Source organism: Carcharodon carcharias, chromosome 32, assembly GCF_017639515.1.
Source record: "Carcharodon carcharias isolate sCarCar2 chromosome 32, sCarCar2.pri, whole genome shotgun sequence".
NCBI classification, from domain to species: Eukaryota; Metazoa; Chordata; class Chondrichthyes; order Lamniformes; family Lamnidae; genus Carcharodon; species Carcharodon carcharias.
The window spans coordinates 10,815,769-10,832,454 of record NC_054498.1 but is presented as its reverse complement, the minus strand read 5'-3'; the positions used below and the strand labels follow the sequence as shown (position 1 = coordinate 10,832,454).

The 16,686-nt window shown below is 45.6% G+C and overlaps 1 protein-coding gene across 1 annotated transcript in view; it reads right to left on the bottom strand.

The window, feature by feature from the left end:
• Nucleotides 1–9,524, bottom strand: part of LOC121271965 (sodium channel and clathrin linker 1) — a 37,559-nt gene extending 28,035 nt beyond the window's left edge. The window contains exon 1 of the mRNA XM_041178225.1: nucleotides 8,984–9,524. Within this exon, the coding sequence (XP_041034159.1) occupies nucleotides 8,984–9,148 (165 nt within the window). The 5' untranslated portion in view covers nucleotides 9,149–9,524. The remainder of the gene's footprint in view (nucleotides 1–8,983) is intronic.
• Between the last annotated feature and the right edge of the window lie 7,162 nt (nucleotides 9,525–16,686).

Here is a 16,686-nt window from a genome sequence, read left to right as displayed (position 1 = left end):
CAAGTGAGGAGTGCACAACGCACACACAGCAAATTTAATACGCCATTGACATCACTGCATGGAGATCTTTATAAACAAAAAGGAGCATATTTCTTGTTGAGCCAATAGCATGGTAAAAGGGGAAAATAATTGGCATTACAGCGGTAAGCACAAGAATTCAAATTCCTTTAAACATACCTACACCTGCTAAGGTGTTAATTGGATTTCAATCATTGCCCCATTTAGCCAGCCACGTCTGACTCTGCAGGTGGGTTTTCGCTATCAAGCACTCAGTTCTTCAGTGGCTTAATAGATTATTACACCCTGCGGTGTGGTCCTGAAGATCTCAGGCCAGTGAAACCCCAGGTTTAATGGAGTTAAACTGATCTCATCAGTGACAGCGATGGAATGCTCCAATCAATCTCAATGCTCCAGGGCAAGGAAGATCAAAAATCCAACCTCCTGTGGCCAATAGTCATCCGGTGACCCCTGCTAGGGAGTTCATAAGCGCGCGCATGCGCAGGAGATGGTTCTCCACAATGTGATGCCTTGCCACAGTCAAATAGCCCCTGACAAGACTCAGACAAAGGTTGGTCAACGAGTCCATCCACCACACAAGCCTGGCCTTCAGATCATCGACATCTCGAAGAGAATGTAAGTGATCATGGCGAGTGAGAGCGGTAAGCTGCACAATGGTTTAGGATGGACTCCATTCTAGCGGAGGCTAGAGAAGAAACTCAAGATCTTCTTTTTAAATTAGCTGGATAGCTCGATCTTGGCTTTAAAAAAAATCATTTGGGATTTCATGACGGTTCCCTGAATCATCCAACTGGTTGTTATAGTAACCACTGTAACCAAAGCAACACATCTTTCATGGGCTTGAGTCACCAAGTTAACAGTTAGTCTCATGGAAGGTGCAAAAAATAAAATTCCAATGCAGAACATCAGATCATACTCTGCTTCCCCCTGTGCAGTTTTGGAACTCTCCCAGGTTCACCCCGAACAACAGGGCATCACACGCTCTTCAATATATCGTCACTGCATTGAAATCGTGACTTTTCACACAGTTCACTATTCTAATCTTTCCTTCCCTGGTCCTTGAAGGGTTTTCCTGTGCATTAATAAGGTGAAACTGGTTCCATTGGCAGGATTGTTGGTAACCAGAGGACACAGGTTTAAGATTTAAGAACCACGGAATAGAATAATTTGTTTAACGCGTTGAGCTTTGATCTGCAATATCCTACCTGAATAAGTGACGCAAGTAGATCCAACAACAACCTTCAAGGGGAAATGGATAAATACTTGAGGAATAAAATTTGTAGGGCCATGGGGAAAGAGCAGGAGAGTGGGACTAATGAGATTGCTCTTCCAAAGATCCAGCATTGGCAAATTGGGTCGGGTGCCCTCTTCTTGTGTTATTTGATCTCAACACTGTGCAAAACCTTACCACCTCCCCACTAAACCTTCCTTTTCCCTATAATCCTTGATCATCAAGCATTTTGTCACCAAATTATCATTTCCTGGTTTATCTCATTTTCTCTGCTAGCTTTGTAACCCTGATGGTGCCTTGCACTTTGAGAAGTTAGACATGTTCAAGGAGATAGAGTTTTTGTTGGCTAGGGTTTGAGAGGAGCTGTGAAAAAAACAAACAAACTTGTATTTCTAGAGCGACATCCACAACTGTGGGATGTCCCAAAGTGCTTCCTTGCCCATGAAATGTAGGTCTTGAGTACTGCTTTTCATCTTGCACTCATCAGGACACTCGCAAGAATACCATTATAAGGGGGAAATTGGTAAGTTCTGCGCTAGCAAATGGCTAAGCTGGAACATGGGAAATGCAGCAGCCAATTTGCACACAGCAAATCCCACAAACAACAATCTGATTTTTGTTTTGTTGGTTAGAGGATAAAGTTTGGCCAGAAAACCAGGGAGAACTTCCCTGTTTTTCCTTCAAAGTAGCTTGCGTGTCCACCCAAGAAGGTGACAAGGCCTCACTTCAGCTCCTCATACCATAGACGGCACCTCCGAGCGTGTAGCGCCTCCCTCGATACCGTACCGGAGAGTCAGCCTAGATACCAGTGCTTGAGTCTCTGGAGTGGGATTTAAACCCACAACTTTCTGACTTGGAGGTGACTGGGCTACGCATTGAGCCAGAGATTTCAATGAGGGAAGAAAGCTGCCCTATCAGTTAGAATATTCAAAAGCACACACTCCCATTATAATGCATTTATAAGATCACCGCTCTGTCGGCAATGCAAAGTTACACCTGGCCCTTCCAATAAAAAGCTGTTTTTTCATCAAAGATACAAGGACAATGCCAAATTGGAAACACTGCATATTTACCTCATGTTGGATGATAAAGTTAAAAGCAAAATACTGCGGATGCTGGAAATCTGAAACAAAAACAGAAAATGCTGGAAAACCTCAGCAGGTCTAATCTGTGGAGAGGACAAAAACCAGAGTTAACGTATTGAGTCTTTTTGACTCATTTTCAAAGCAGTTCAGAGCTCTGAAGAGTCATAAGGACTCGAAATGTTAACTCTGTTTCTTTTTCTCTCTCCACAGATGCTGTCAGACCTGTTAGATGATGAAGCGTTTTGCAATAGTAACCTTGCATACAGTCCCTCCATGCATGACAATAAATTGGCATCTGCTGTATACTATTCACCCTTTGAAGATCTACAACTTAAGCTGTGGTTGAGCTAATTGCAAGAACTGCCTGTAATTTAAGGGCAGCAGTGGAGCAGCTAAGCTTTGGACTTTGATGTTCCATTCCGAACAAGTTTAGGTTCCTCTAGGGAGAAGTATGGTGTACTGGTATTGTCACTGGGCTAGTAATCCAGAGACCCAGGGTCAATAAAAATCTGGAATTAAAAGTCTAATGATCACCATGAAACCATTGTCGATTCTTCACTGTCATCCTTGCCTACATGTGCCTCCAATGTAGTTGACTCTTAAATGCCCTGAATAAAAAATGAATTAATGAATTTAAAAAAAGGGATCACTGGTCTCCAGTCCAGACCTTATTACAGCCTTGGTCCAAAAGTGGACACAAGAGCTGTATTTCAGAGGTGAGAGTAACTGCCCTTGACATAAGGCAGCATTCGACCAAGTGTACAAACAAGGTGCCTGAGTAAAATTGAAGTTAATCTTTCCACTGGTTGGAATTGTACCTAGAAAGATGGCTGTAGTTGTTGGAAAATAACATCTAAACCCAGGACCTCACTGCATGAGTTGCTCAGGACAGATGATTCATCAATAGCCTTCTCTCCATCATAAGATCAGAATTGGGGCTGTTCAGTGATGGGCATTGCCTGGTGTGGCTTAGGATCCCCACTCTGACATAGCAGTCTCTGCCACATTTGCTGCAGAGGAAGACAGTGGGCTGAGAAGGTGAATGATTTGCTTGTCTCTGCTTTCCCTGGGCCCTTTTCCTGGCCAGATGAGCTTTTTGTTTCCACTCACCTTTTCCAGTGCCCTTCCAAACAGTCAGCCTCCACAGGGCGCGACTGTTAGCAACTGCCTCTCAGCCATCAGCGTCAATGTCCACCAGTTGCATATCTCACTTTCATGTGCCCTTGCAGTAGAGGTATGGCCACTAAGGAGGCCATGACCCAGTGGCCAGTTCACTGTATAGAAGGTCATTGGGTACACGGGTGTCATCCATCCAATGAACATGACCAAGCCAGTGCGGACATCGTTCACTTAGCAATGAGTGTACACCGATGGAACTAGCACACTCAAGGACCGCTGAATTTGTGACCTTGTGCTACCAATATAACTGAGGCAGCGAAGGTGGAAATTGTTCAGTCTTTTCTTCTGCCTGGCACATGTTGTCCAGGTTTCAATCCTGGAGAGGAGTGCGCTGAGAACACAGGCTTGGTAGACTTACAGTTTGGTGTTGTCAGTGAGATTGCTGCTGTTCCACACTCTTACTCAGTTTGGACATAACAGTTGCAGCCTTTGCGATGTGTGTGCTGATTTCAGCATCAGTTACAGATGGCTGGTGATTGTGAGGCCCAGATATGTGAAGCTATCAAAAACCTCTGGTGTCACATTGTCTGATAAGTGGCAAGGAAGATCTGTGCCAGACAATGACCTCTCCAAAGAGCAATGTGTAGCCACCATCCCAGTCAATGGCAATTATATAATTGAAACTCACCATCAACATTCTAGGGGTCACCATTGACCAAAAACGTAACTGGACCAGCCATTTAAATACTGTGGTTACAAGAGCAGATCACAGGTCAGGAATTCTATGGTCAGTAGCTCACCTTCTGACTTCCTAAAGACTGTCCACAACACACAAGTCAGGAGTGTGATGGAATACTTTCCAGTTGCCTGGATGAGCACAATTCTAACAATACTCAAGAAGCTCAACATCTTCCAGGACAAACAACCCACTTGATCGATACCCATTTCACCACCTTAAATATTCATTCCCTCTACCACCGGCACAGTGTTTACCAGCTACAAGATGGACTGCAGCAACTCAGCAAGACTTCTTCAACATCACCTCCTGAACCCACAACCCTTACCACCTAGAAAAACAAGGGCAGAAAACACATTGGAACACAACCACCTTCAAGGTCTCTAATTCACACACCATCCTGACTTGGAAATGTATTGGCCATTCCTTCATCAAAACCAGGTCAAAATCCTGGAACTCCCTCCCTAACAACATTGAGGCAATGCCTCCAATACATGAACTGCAGCAGTTCAAAAAGGCAGCTCAACACTACCTTCTCAAGGGCAATTAATGATGGACACTAAATGCTGGCATTGCCAGGAATAGCTTGACTGGCACAATGATCTGGATATATGTATCAGAATAGACACATTGCTCTAACTTCAGGTAATTCACCAATGAAGCTGAGAATCAACGTTGTCACCACCAATAGAAATTGGACACCCTACACACTTGGTTAAGAGGGGTCAGTTCTTAAAGTAAAATGTCTGAGACACTTTTCTTTAGAACAAGAAGGGATGTAACAAACAGCTGACATTGTCACAAAGCTGAAGTTACCTACTCACAGTCTCAATGCAAACTAATGACCTTTACTAAAAAACAGATTGAGTGATTATTTTCTTATAAAACAAAATTCATTCATTCCAGGAATGTTGACATCACTGGCAAGACTGACTTTTATTGCCCATTCCTCTTTGCCCATGAGGAGGTGATGGTGAGCTGCCTTCTTGAACCATTGCGGTCCTTGTCGTGAGTGCTGCATGTGCTATAGTGAGCAATAGGGTGACCAACACTGTAGTCCTGAAGTGCGAGACAGTGTCCAGTAATTGTGACTGTCAAAAACTAAACCAAATTTGGAATGCTGCAGTTTAAAAACAATCTGCAAACGTGCAAACAGACATTATGTTTGTATGCAAGCATTTAAAAAACTATCCTCTGTCCAATTTGGTAGGACAGAAGCTATTCCCAACATAACAGATTCGGGGGAGGCGGTGGTATAGTGGTATTGTCACTCGACTAGTATTCCAGACACCCATGGTAATGCTCTGGGGACTTGGCTTCGAATCAAACCACGGCAGATGGTGAAATCTGAATTTAACAAAAATCTGGAATTAAAAGTCTGATGATGACCATGAAACCATTTAAAAAAAATTAATTCACAGGATGTGGGCCTTGCTGACTAGACCAGCATTTATTGCCCATCCCTAGTTGCCCTTGGGAAGGTGGTGGTGAGCTGCCTTCTTGAACCGCTGTAGTTCATGTGTAGGCACACCCACAGTGCTGTTAGGGAGGGAGTTCCAGGATTTTGACCCAGCGACAGTGAAGGAACCCAGTTGTTGTAAAAACCCATCTGGTTCACTAATGTCCTTTAGGGAGGGAAATCTGCCGTCCTTACCTGGTCTGGCCTACATGTGACTCCAGACCCGCAGCAATATAGTTGACTCTTAAAATGCCTTCTGAACAAGGGAAATTAGGAATGGACAATAAATGCTGGCCTGGCCAGCGATGCCCACATCCCATGAATGAATAAAAAAAAACATAGAAGATACTTATGCAATGTGGTTAGATAGGTATCAGGTCATACTGTGAAATCTTGCAAAAAATACCAACAACACATCTTGTACCGTGTGAGCTCATCTTACCCAGGGCTGTATTTGTAATATTGCAATTGGTTATAGTGTCCCGAAGGCCACAGGTTCAGTCTCCTGCTAATCTCCTTCACTAATAATCGACAGAGACTGCTCATGTCGAATAATGAGAATGCAGTGTGTGTGCACTTTACGTTTGGCAGGTGAGGATAGAATAGGGCTCAGCTGGGCCAGAGGGAAAATTAAGAACAAAGGGATAGGAGGAGGCCATTGAGCCCTTGAGCCTTTTCCATCATTCAATGAGATCATGGTGGATCTGTGATCCAACTCCATACACTCACCTTTGCACATATCCCTTAAAACCTTTGATAACTTTGAGATTGGTTAACCAAAATCTAAAATTAACAATTGATCTAGTATCCTGAAAGGTCTAATCTAATTTTTATGCCATGCCTCCTAGTCTTAATCTCCAGAACTCGGAAATGTTTTTTCTCTATCTGTCCTTCTTAATATTTATGAAAAATTTGATCAAGTATTCTAATGCTTTGTTTAATCTCTCCTTGTGGTTGAAACTTCCTTGCCCAAAGAGTGGAGAGGATGTCGAACTCGGTACCACAGGGAGTGGCTGAAGCGAGACATCGGCAGCGGTCCCTTGGAATCAGGGATGACCTCCGCCAGGCATGGAGAGACTTCAGATGACTTAGGAGCCCAATTCTGGATCCACATGTTCTTCCACAGTGGGGGCATGTTGTTACACAGGGGAGTGGAAATCGCAGCCCTGGGTGAATCGTATAGATGCATTGAAAGGGAAGTCAGACAAGCATATGAGTGAGAAGGGAGTAGAGGGTTACGCTGATAGGTCAAGAAGAGGAAAAATGGGAGGAGGCTCGAGTGGAGCATAAACACCAGCAGGGACTGATTGGGCCGAATGTCTGTTACTCTGCCTTATATATGTAATCCTACATATGTAACCCTTGGAGTCCAGTATCATTTCTAGCAAATCTACACTGCACTTTCTCCAAGATTAATAGATCCTTCCTAAGGAGTGCCCACAGCATTGGAGGATTCTTTTCCAAAAAGAGTACAATGAATTGCAAGATTGCAGTACCAGAGCTCCAGGAGGAGAGGGACATGGCTCTGAAATCATTGAATGAAGTGTAGGTTCATACAAAGGTAGGTGGAGCTCCGTTGTGGACCTTCACTGGAAATGTCACACGGCTTGAGATGGCACTGGTTCTTGCGCAAGTACAAGGAACAGTCAAGGGAAACCAGTAGCTACAGTATGAAGTCTGCTGCTTCATAGGCAGTGACATTGGGGTTGGTCCCATCATTTAACTGCAAGACTCAGGCCTTTTTCCTCCATTGCTTACTCCATTGTTTATCCTACAACTACCACTGTTGCACTCAATGCCATCTGTTCCAATGTAACATTGGGCCTGCATATCCTGAGGGTGCCACAGGTACATCGGAATGATGGGTCAGTGCTGGTGATGGTAGCACCCATCTCTCTGTCCTTTCCCTCCACAAACCATCCTCTGAAAACAAAGTAGCAGAAATAACTCAGAGATGCACAAGAGCGTTGCTTTGATTTTCAAGTTATTCCAGGTTAATTTAAACCGTGGCTCTTTAGAATTCCTTTCCTGTGGAGGTTTTTTTTGCAGGTTTCTCTGTGGAATCTATGTCTTCCTCTGCAAATGGAGTGAGAAGGAGCAGGCTCGTGTGGAGCATAGGCCTATAGGGCTGTATAGACTGTTTTGGTGCTGCATCGGATAATCATTCTTGTTTTTAATATTTATTTATTCACAGGATGAGTGTGTCATTGGCTAGGCCAGCACTTATTGCCCATCCCTAATTGACCTTGAGAAGGTGGTGGTGAGCCGTCTTCTTGAACCTGCTGCAGTCCATGTGGTGTTAGGGAGGGAATTCCAGGATTTTTGACCCAACCACTCCCGATCTTCCCCATGGTGTGCTACAGTTCATTCAGGGAGTCGAGTTGCCGTGGCAACATGCACTTTTACGCCCACGTTGTAATCTGGAGTAGAGGCTTCAACTAGTTTTTCCATCACATGGGTGGCCAGGATCCCACTCTTACTGCCAACCATTGACATGAGTTGGAAGGATTTTGTTTACTCCAGGCCATTTCAGCAGTTAAAAAAGTCAAGCACATTGCTATGTGGCCTGGAGTCACATGTAGACAAGGATAGCACATTTTATTCGTGAACCAGCTGGGTTTTACAATGATTTCCATTACTGAGACTAGATTATTAATTGAATTTAAATTCCACCAGCTGTCATGGTGGGATTTGAACCCTTGCCCCTATAGCCCGAGCCTCTGGCTTGCCAGTTCAGTGACATAACCACAATGCCACAGCCTCTCCGCCAAGGTTACAGGTTGATAATCTGTTGCCCATGTTACGAGCACAGCTTCTTTGGTCATCAAGTCTGGGGTTGGGACTCGAAGCTGGAGTTTCTGGTACCCACTGCACCACTAAACATCCTCTACAGATCTTCTAATCCCCTAATGAAGTCTAAACACATTATCGGTGAAATAGACGTATTGCTGAAAAAGAGAGGCATATCATCAAAGCTTTTAGTCTTGTACTCACCAGGACAGCTCGCAAGATAAAACAACAGTAAAATAATTTATTTTTATAACTTAAAAACATGTGGGAATGGAGCGAGACATGTAGGCCAGCGAACTTTTCAGTCGTTTTCCCTTCTCACACCAGCTAGCGAAATGACACTGAGTTTGACAACTCCAAATTAGTTATTAGTTCAGCATCTCAGCACCACATCTCCCAGGGTACCAGCCTCAAAGTTTCATAAACTGAGATATAACTTGGTCACTCTCCAGGCTTGGGTCCAGCATCACTTGCAAAGTTGATCATTCTCCCCCACTGCAAACTGTCACGCCAAAGAAACGCTTTCCTCCATATGAAGGCATTACCTGAAATCGAAGCGGGGATCTTCTGCCCCGGTGTAGTTCCTCGTAGCTTCTGCCCAGCTCCGAGAGGGTGAGGGGTGGGGACTGCAGGAGCCCTTGTCGGTGCCAACTCCCGCCTGCCGCCAACCTGTGGCGCCGGTCCTGTCGGCTTGTGCTGAAATCTGCCATTTGTCAATTAATTACACGCTGGCCGAGCCAGGCCGGCGAATGTATTCCACAACGAACATGCAGCAAACAGGGAGGGATCCAGTCCCAAACCCGCCTGCCACGCCTTTCCTCGATACTCCTAACTCCGCGAAAGGCACTTCAAATCACCGGTCACCGCAGAAAGCAGGGCAGAAAAGTCCTGCCACTTGCTGGGTGGCGGTGTAAGAAATCATTCTTCTGTTGTCACTTTGAAATACCCCGCCTTCTGCAACCACAGTAACCAGAAACACACATACACACACACGCAACTGCAGCCAGCAACCATCCAAGTCTTATCTTTCCCTCTTTCGGTCTTTGTAGCAAGTTTTCAGGTAGTGTTGTAACCCCCTTTTCCAGTAAGTTTCAATGTATCCCAGACAGCGGCTACTTTTGCTGAAACCCCGCGACAATGTATCCACCTATGTATCACTTTCAGTTACAATGTATCCAGCGTCCTTGTGATTTCAGGCAGACTGCGCTTGCGTGGCCAGCCCTGGCGGCGCGGGGAACCGCGGGAATTCTGCTTCTGAATCAAACAAGAGCAGGAAAATAAGACTTCAATTTCCCTGGCGCACCCAGATCACACCACGGCCAGTGAAACACATCGGAAACGTCACTGTGGCAATGTAGGAAGCCGATTTGCACACAGCCAGCTCCCACAAACAGCAGTGTGATGATGATCCTGCGGGTAAACATCTGTTTTGTCATGGAAAAACTCAGCAGGTCTGGCAGCATCGGCGGAGAAGAAAAGAGTTGACGTTTCGAGTCCTCATGACCCTTCGACAGAACTTGAGTGAGTCCAAGAAAGATTTGAAATATAAGCTGGTTTAAGGTGTGTGTGTGGGGGGCGGAGAGATAGAGAGACAAAGAGGTGGAGGGGGGGAGGTGGTTGTGGTTGTAGGGACAAACAAGCAGTGATAGAAGCAGATCATCAAAAGATGTCAACGACAATAGTACAATAGAACACATAGGTGTTAAAATTAAAGTTGGTGATATTATCTAAACGAATGTGCTAATTAAGAATGGATGGTAGGGCACTCAAGGTATAGCTCTAGTGGGGGTTTTGTTTTATATAATGGAAATAGGTGGGAAAAGGAAAATCTTTATAATTTATTGGGAAAAAAAAGGGAAGGGGGAAACAGAAAGGGGGTGGGGATGGGGGAGGGAGCTTACGACCTAAAGTTGTTGAATTCAATATTCAGTCCGGAAGGCTGTAAAGTCCCTAGTCGGAAGATGAGGTGTTGTTCCTCCAGTTTGCGTTGGGCTTCACTGGAACAATACAGCAAGCCAAGGACAGACATGTGGGCAAGAGAGCAGGGTGGAGTGTTGAAATGGCAAGCGACAGGGAGGTTTGGGTCATTCTTGCGGACAGATCGCAGGTGTTCTGCAAAGCGGTCGCCCAGTTTACATTTGGTCTCTCCAATGTAGAGGAGACCACATTGGGAGCAACGAATGCAGTAGACTAAGTTGGGGGAAATGCAAGTGAAATGCTGCTTCACTTGAAAGGAGTGTTTGGGTCCTTGGACGGTGAGGAGAGAGGAAGTCAAGGGGCAGGTGTTGCATCTTTTGCGTGGGCATGGGGTGGTGCCATAGGAGGGGGTTGAGGAGTAGGGGGTGATGGAGGAGTGGACCAGGGTGTCCCGGAGGGAGCGATCCCTACGGAATGCCGATAAGGGGGGTGAAGGGAAGATGTGTTTGGTGGTGGCATCATGCTGGAGTTGGCGGAAATGGCGGAGGATGATCCTTTGAATGCGGAGGCTGGTGGGGTGATAAGTGAGGACAAGGGGGACCCTATCATGTTTCTGGGAGGGAGGAGAAGGCGTGAGGGCGGATGCGCGGGAGATGAGCCGGACACGGTTGAGGGCCCTGTCAACGACCGTGGGTGGAAAACCTCGGTTAAGGAAGAAGGAGGACATGTCAGAGGAACTGTTTTTGAATGTAGCATCATCGGAACAGATGCGACGGAGGCGAAGGAACTGAGAGAATGGGATGGAGTCCTTACAGGAAGCGGGGTGTGAGGAGCTGTAGTCAAGATAGCTGTGGGAGTCGGTGGGTTTGTAATGGATATTGGTGGACAGTCTATCACCAGAGATTGAGACAGAGAGGTCAAGGAAGGGAAGGGAAGTGTCAGAGATGGACCACGTGAAAATGATGGAGGGGTGGAGATTGGAAGCAAAATTAATAAATTTTTCCAAGTCCTGACGAGAGCATGAAGCGGCACCGAAGTAATCATCGATGTACCGGAGAAAGAGTTGTGGAAGGGGGCCGGAGTAGGACTGCAACAAGGAATGTTCCACATACCCCATAAAGAGACAGGCATAGCTGGGGCCCATGCGGGTACCCATAGCCACACCTTTTATTTGGAGGAAGTGAGAGGAGTTGAAGGAGAAATTGTTCAGTGTGAGAACAAGTTCAGCCAGACGGAGGAGAGTAGTGGTGGATGGGGATTGTTCGGGCCTCTGTTCGAGGAAGAAGCTAAGGGCCCTGAGACCATCCTGGTGGGGGATGGAGGTGTAGAGGGATTGGACGTCCATGGTGAAGAGGAAGCGGTTGGGGCCAGGGAACTGGAAATTGTTGATGTGACGTAAGGTGTCAGAGGAATCACGGATGTAAGTGGGAAGGGACTGGACAAGGGGAGAGAGAAGGGAGTCAAGATAACGAGAAATGAGTTCTGTGGGGCAGGAACAAGCTGAGACGATCGGTCTACCGGGGCAGTTCTGTTTGTGGATTTTAGGTAGGAGATAGAAGCGGGCCGTCCGAGGTTGGGAGACTATCAGGTTGGAAGCTGTGGGAGGGAGATCCCCAGAGGAGATGAGGTCAGTGACAGTCCTGGAAACAATGGCTTGATGTTCAGTGGTGGGGTCATGGTCCAGGGAGAGGTAGGAGGAAGTGTCTGTGAGTTGACGCTCAGCCTCCGCGAGGTAGAGGTCAGTGCGCCAGACAACAACAGCACCACCCTTGTCAGCGGGTTTGATGACAATGTCTGGGTTGGAGCTGAGAGAATGGAGTGCAGTAAGTTCAGAGAGAGACAGGTTAGAATGGGTGAGAGGAGCAGAGAAATTGAGACGACTAATGTCGCGCCGACAGTTCTCAATGAAAAGACCAAGAGAAGGAAAGAATCCAGAGGGAGGGGTCCAGGTGGAGGGAGAATATTGGAGATGGGTAAAAGGATCCGTTGAACTGGGAGAGGACTCCTGCCCAAAGAAGTGAGCCCGGAGACGAAGACGGCGGAAGAAGAGTTCAGCATCATGCCGAGCCCGAAATTCATTGAGGTGAGGGCGTAAGGGTATGAAACTAAGTCCTTTGCTGAGCACTGAACGTTCAGCATCGGAGAGGGGAAGGTCAGGGGGTATAGTGAATACACGGCTGGGGTATCTGTTTTGTCATGTTGGTTCAGGGGTAGCTGTTGGCCCGGCCCTGCTCTTCTTCAAACTAGTACCATGGGATCTTTAACATCCAAAGAGAGGGCCGACAGAGCATTCGTTTTAATGTCTCATTCAACAGACTGCACCTCTGACAGTGCCGCACTCCCACATCAGAGCCCAGCTTTGATTGTTGTTCTCAAGTTCTGGAATGGGATTTGAACTCTCAGTCTGACTCAGGCAAGAGTGTTGCTCACTACGCCACAGCTGACATTGATATAGATACACAGTGGAACAATCAGAAATCACTAACATTACACAATGCCCTCTGCAATGTCTATCACCTGCATTTTTAAAATTTGCATTCACTATCTCATTACTCAGTTTACTGATATATTTTGAAATAGTGGGGTTTGTGACAATTCAGACCTTCTCGGTCTGAAGACCCCTCTTTACCTTATAGTCTTCCACATGCCTGGGAAATCACTCTCACGTTTCAACTATAAAATCAGCGTGGTTTGCTCTGGAGTCAGACTTACATCACACATCACACCAATGCTATACACCTAGACGTAGGGTAGCTGCAGCCTTAAATGTTCTCTCTGCATCTGCCAGGTCCCTCTCAACCCCTTCACTGCTTCTGATTTGTCACACAATGTTCGCAACTCCTCAGATACTGAAGCAGTCCATGTCCATAGGCAGAAAGACCTTGGCAACATTCAGGCTTGGGCTTGATAAGTGGCAGGCAATATTCACACCACACAAGTGCCAGGCAATGACCATCTCCAACATGAGAGAATCTGACCATCTCCACTTGTCATTCAATAGCATTACCATCGCTGAATCCCTTACTATCAACTCCCTGGGGTTTACCATTGACCAAAAACTGAACTGGTCCAGCCATATAAATACTGTAGCTATAAGAGCAGGTCAGAGGCTGGGAATTCTGCAGTGAGTAACTCACCTGCTGACACCCCAAAGCCTGTCCACCATCTACAAAGCACAAGTTAAGAGTATGATGAAATACTCTCCACTTGCCTGGATGAGTTGCAGCCCTAACAACACTCAAGAAGCTCAACACCTTCCAGGACAAAGCAGCCCACTTGGTTGGCACTCCGTCCACCATTTTAAACATTCACTCCCTACACCAGTGCAGCATATTGGCAGCAGTGTGTACCAACTACTGGATGTGCTGCAGCCACTCACCAAGGCTTCCTCAACAGCACCTTCCAAACCCTCAACCTCTGGAAGGACAAGGGCAGCAGATGGATGGGAACACCACCTGGAAGTTTCCCTCCAAGCCACTCACCTTCCTGACTTGGAACTATGTCACCGTTCCTTCATGGTCACTGGCTCAACATCCTGGAACTCCCTGCCTAACAGTACTGTGGGTGTACCTACATCACATGGACTGCAGCGGTTCAAGAAGGCATCTCATCACCACCCTCTCAAGGGCCACAAGGGATGGACAGTAAATATTGGCCCAGCCAGCAATGCCCAATTCCCATGAAAGAATACAAAAAAAATGCTTATCCAGTTCTAGTTGAGCCAAATATTTCTCCAATTAAACACTAGGAAGACCAAAGTCATTGTCTTTGGTTCCTGCCACAAACTCTGCTCACTAATGTTGGGAAATGGTGGCATAGTGGTAATGTTGCTGGCCTGGTAATCCAAAGATCCAGGCTAGTGCTCTACAATATGGGTTCAATTCCCATTGCAGATGGTGGAATTTGAATTGAATTAATAAATCTGGAATATAAAGCTAGTCTCAGTGATGGTGATCAATATTGATTTATGGTCATTAAAAACCCATCTGATCCACTAATGTCATTTAGGGAAGGAAATCTGCTGTCCCTACCTGGTCTGGCCTACATGTGATTTCAGACCCACAGCAGTGTGGCCAGCCCTTAATTGCCCTCTGAAGTGCAATTCAGTTCAAGAGCAATTAGGGATGGGCAACAAATGCTGGCCTTGCCAGTGATGTCCACATCCCATAAAAGAAAACATAACAATCTTCCTGGTTGGTCTTTGCCTCAGACTGAACCAAATTGTTCACAACTTCGGTGTACTACTTAACCCTAGGCTGAGTTTCCAACTCCATGAGAAAGATCAGTCATGTGCACCTCTGGAGTATCACCTGTCTCCATCCCTGCCTCAGCTCACCTGCTGTTGAAACCCTGGTCTGTGTTCTTGTTACCTCCAGATACGCCTATTTCGACACTCATCTGCTCAGCCTCCCATCCTCCATAAACTTAAACTGATTCAAAATCCTGCTGCATGTAACCTAACTCACATTGAGTCCCGTTTATCCATCACTCCTGTTCTTGAAAACCCGCATTTCCTCCCAGTCCAACATTGCCCTGGTTTTACAATTAAGTATTCATGTATGCAAATCCCTCTCTGGCCATGCCCCCCACCTCCACCCCATCCCCCTATTTCTCAGACTTCCTACAGTCTTACAACATTCTGAGGTGCGTTGATCCAATTATGGTCTCTTGTGTATCCTTAATTTTAATTGCTGCACTATTTAGTTGAATAGTGAATCCCAAGACACTTCACAGGAACATTATAAGACAATAAATTGACACCTAGCTACTGAGGGAGAGATTACACCAGACACAAAAGCTTGGTCACAGAGATAGATTTGAAGGAACATCTCAAAAGAGGAGAGGCAAGAGGCAGAGAGATTTAGGGAGGGAATTCTAGAGCTTAGGGCCCAGGCATGACTGCCAGTGGTGGGACAGTAATTGAGGATGCTCGAGTCCAGAATTGGAGGAACACAGAGATCTCAGTGGACTGCAGGATTGGAGATCATTACAGATATAGGGAGAGGGTGAGGGTTTCAAACACAAGGATAAGAGCTTCAAATGTGTGGTGTTTCTGGACTGGGAGCCAGTGTAGATCAGCGAGTGCACAGTTGAAGAGTGAACGGGACTCTGAGTTAGCATACGGGCAGCAGAGTTTTGGATGCTGACAGATGGTGGAAGGAATCGAGCACATTGGAACTGTTGAATCTGGGGATAATAAAAACATAGACAAGGTTTCAACAGTAGATGGACTGGGGCAGGGGCAAAGACTGTACCAGCCAGTGATTCACTGAAGTCTTGAAATCAAACTAATCAGAATAACTTTGTAATCCAGAAACATTGTAGACCTAACTCACTGTCTGCCTATAGTCCATCATCATTGTCCTTGCACACTCTGAGGACCAGCTTATCTATGTGTATTGAAGTCTCCATTTGATAGTCCAGGGATTCAGCAAAGTCCCCCTACATTATTTTGCAGCCCTATGTCAGCAAATAAGGCATCTCTATAATAATATAAACTATAGCAAGTCCAACAAGTATATATCAAATAACTGGGGACCAATAAACACAAATATCATTCCTGCAATTGCATTCTGGGGATGTGGATTTCCATGGTAGCACAGGAGTGCTACACTGTTAGAGGTGCTGTCTGTCACATTAAAGTGAAAATGGCAGCTGGACATAAAAAGTGAGATAGTTGATGGTTTAATTTACTAAAATTCCCTAGATTCGGGGAAGGTTCCATTAGATTGGAAAAGAGTGAATGCAACTCCTTTATTCAAAAAGGGAGACAGAAAGCGGGAAACTATAGGCTAGTTAGCTTAATATGTCATAGGGAAAATTTAGAAATTATTATTAAAACTTTATAGCAGGGCACTTAGATAAATTCAAGGTAACCAGGCAGAATCAACATGGTTTTGTGCAAGGGAAATCATGTTTAACCAATTTATTGGAGTTCTTTGAAGAAGTAACATGTGCTGTGCATAAGGGGGAACTGGTGGATGTGCTTAGATTTCCATGAGTCATTTGATCAAATGCCATGTCAAAAATTATTGCAAAAAATAAAAGTGCATGGTGTAGGGGGTTACATTTTGGCATGGATAGAAGATTGGCTAGCTAACAGGAAACCGATAGGCATAAATAGGTAATTTTCTGATTGGCAAGATGTAACAAGTGGTGTGCCACAGGGATCATTGCTGGGATTTCAACTTTTTACAATTTGTATTTATGACTTGGATGAAGGGACCAAAGGAATGGTTGTTAAATTTCCTGATGACACAAAGCTAGGTATGAAAGTAAGTTGTGAAGAGTACATAAAGAGGCTACGAAGGGATATAGATAGGTTAAGTGA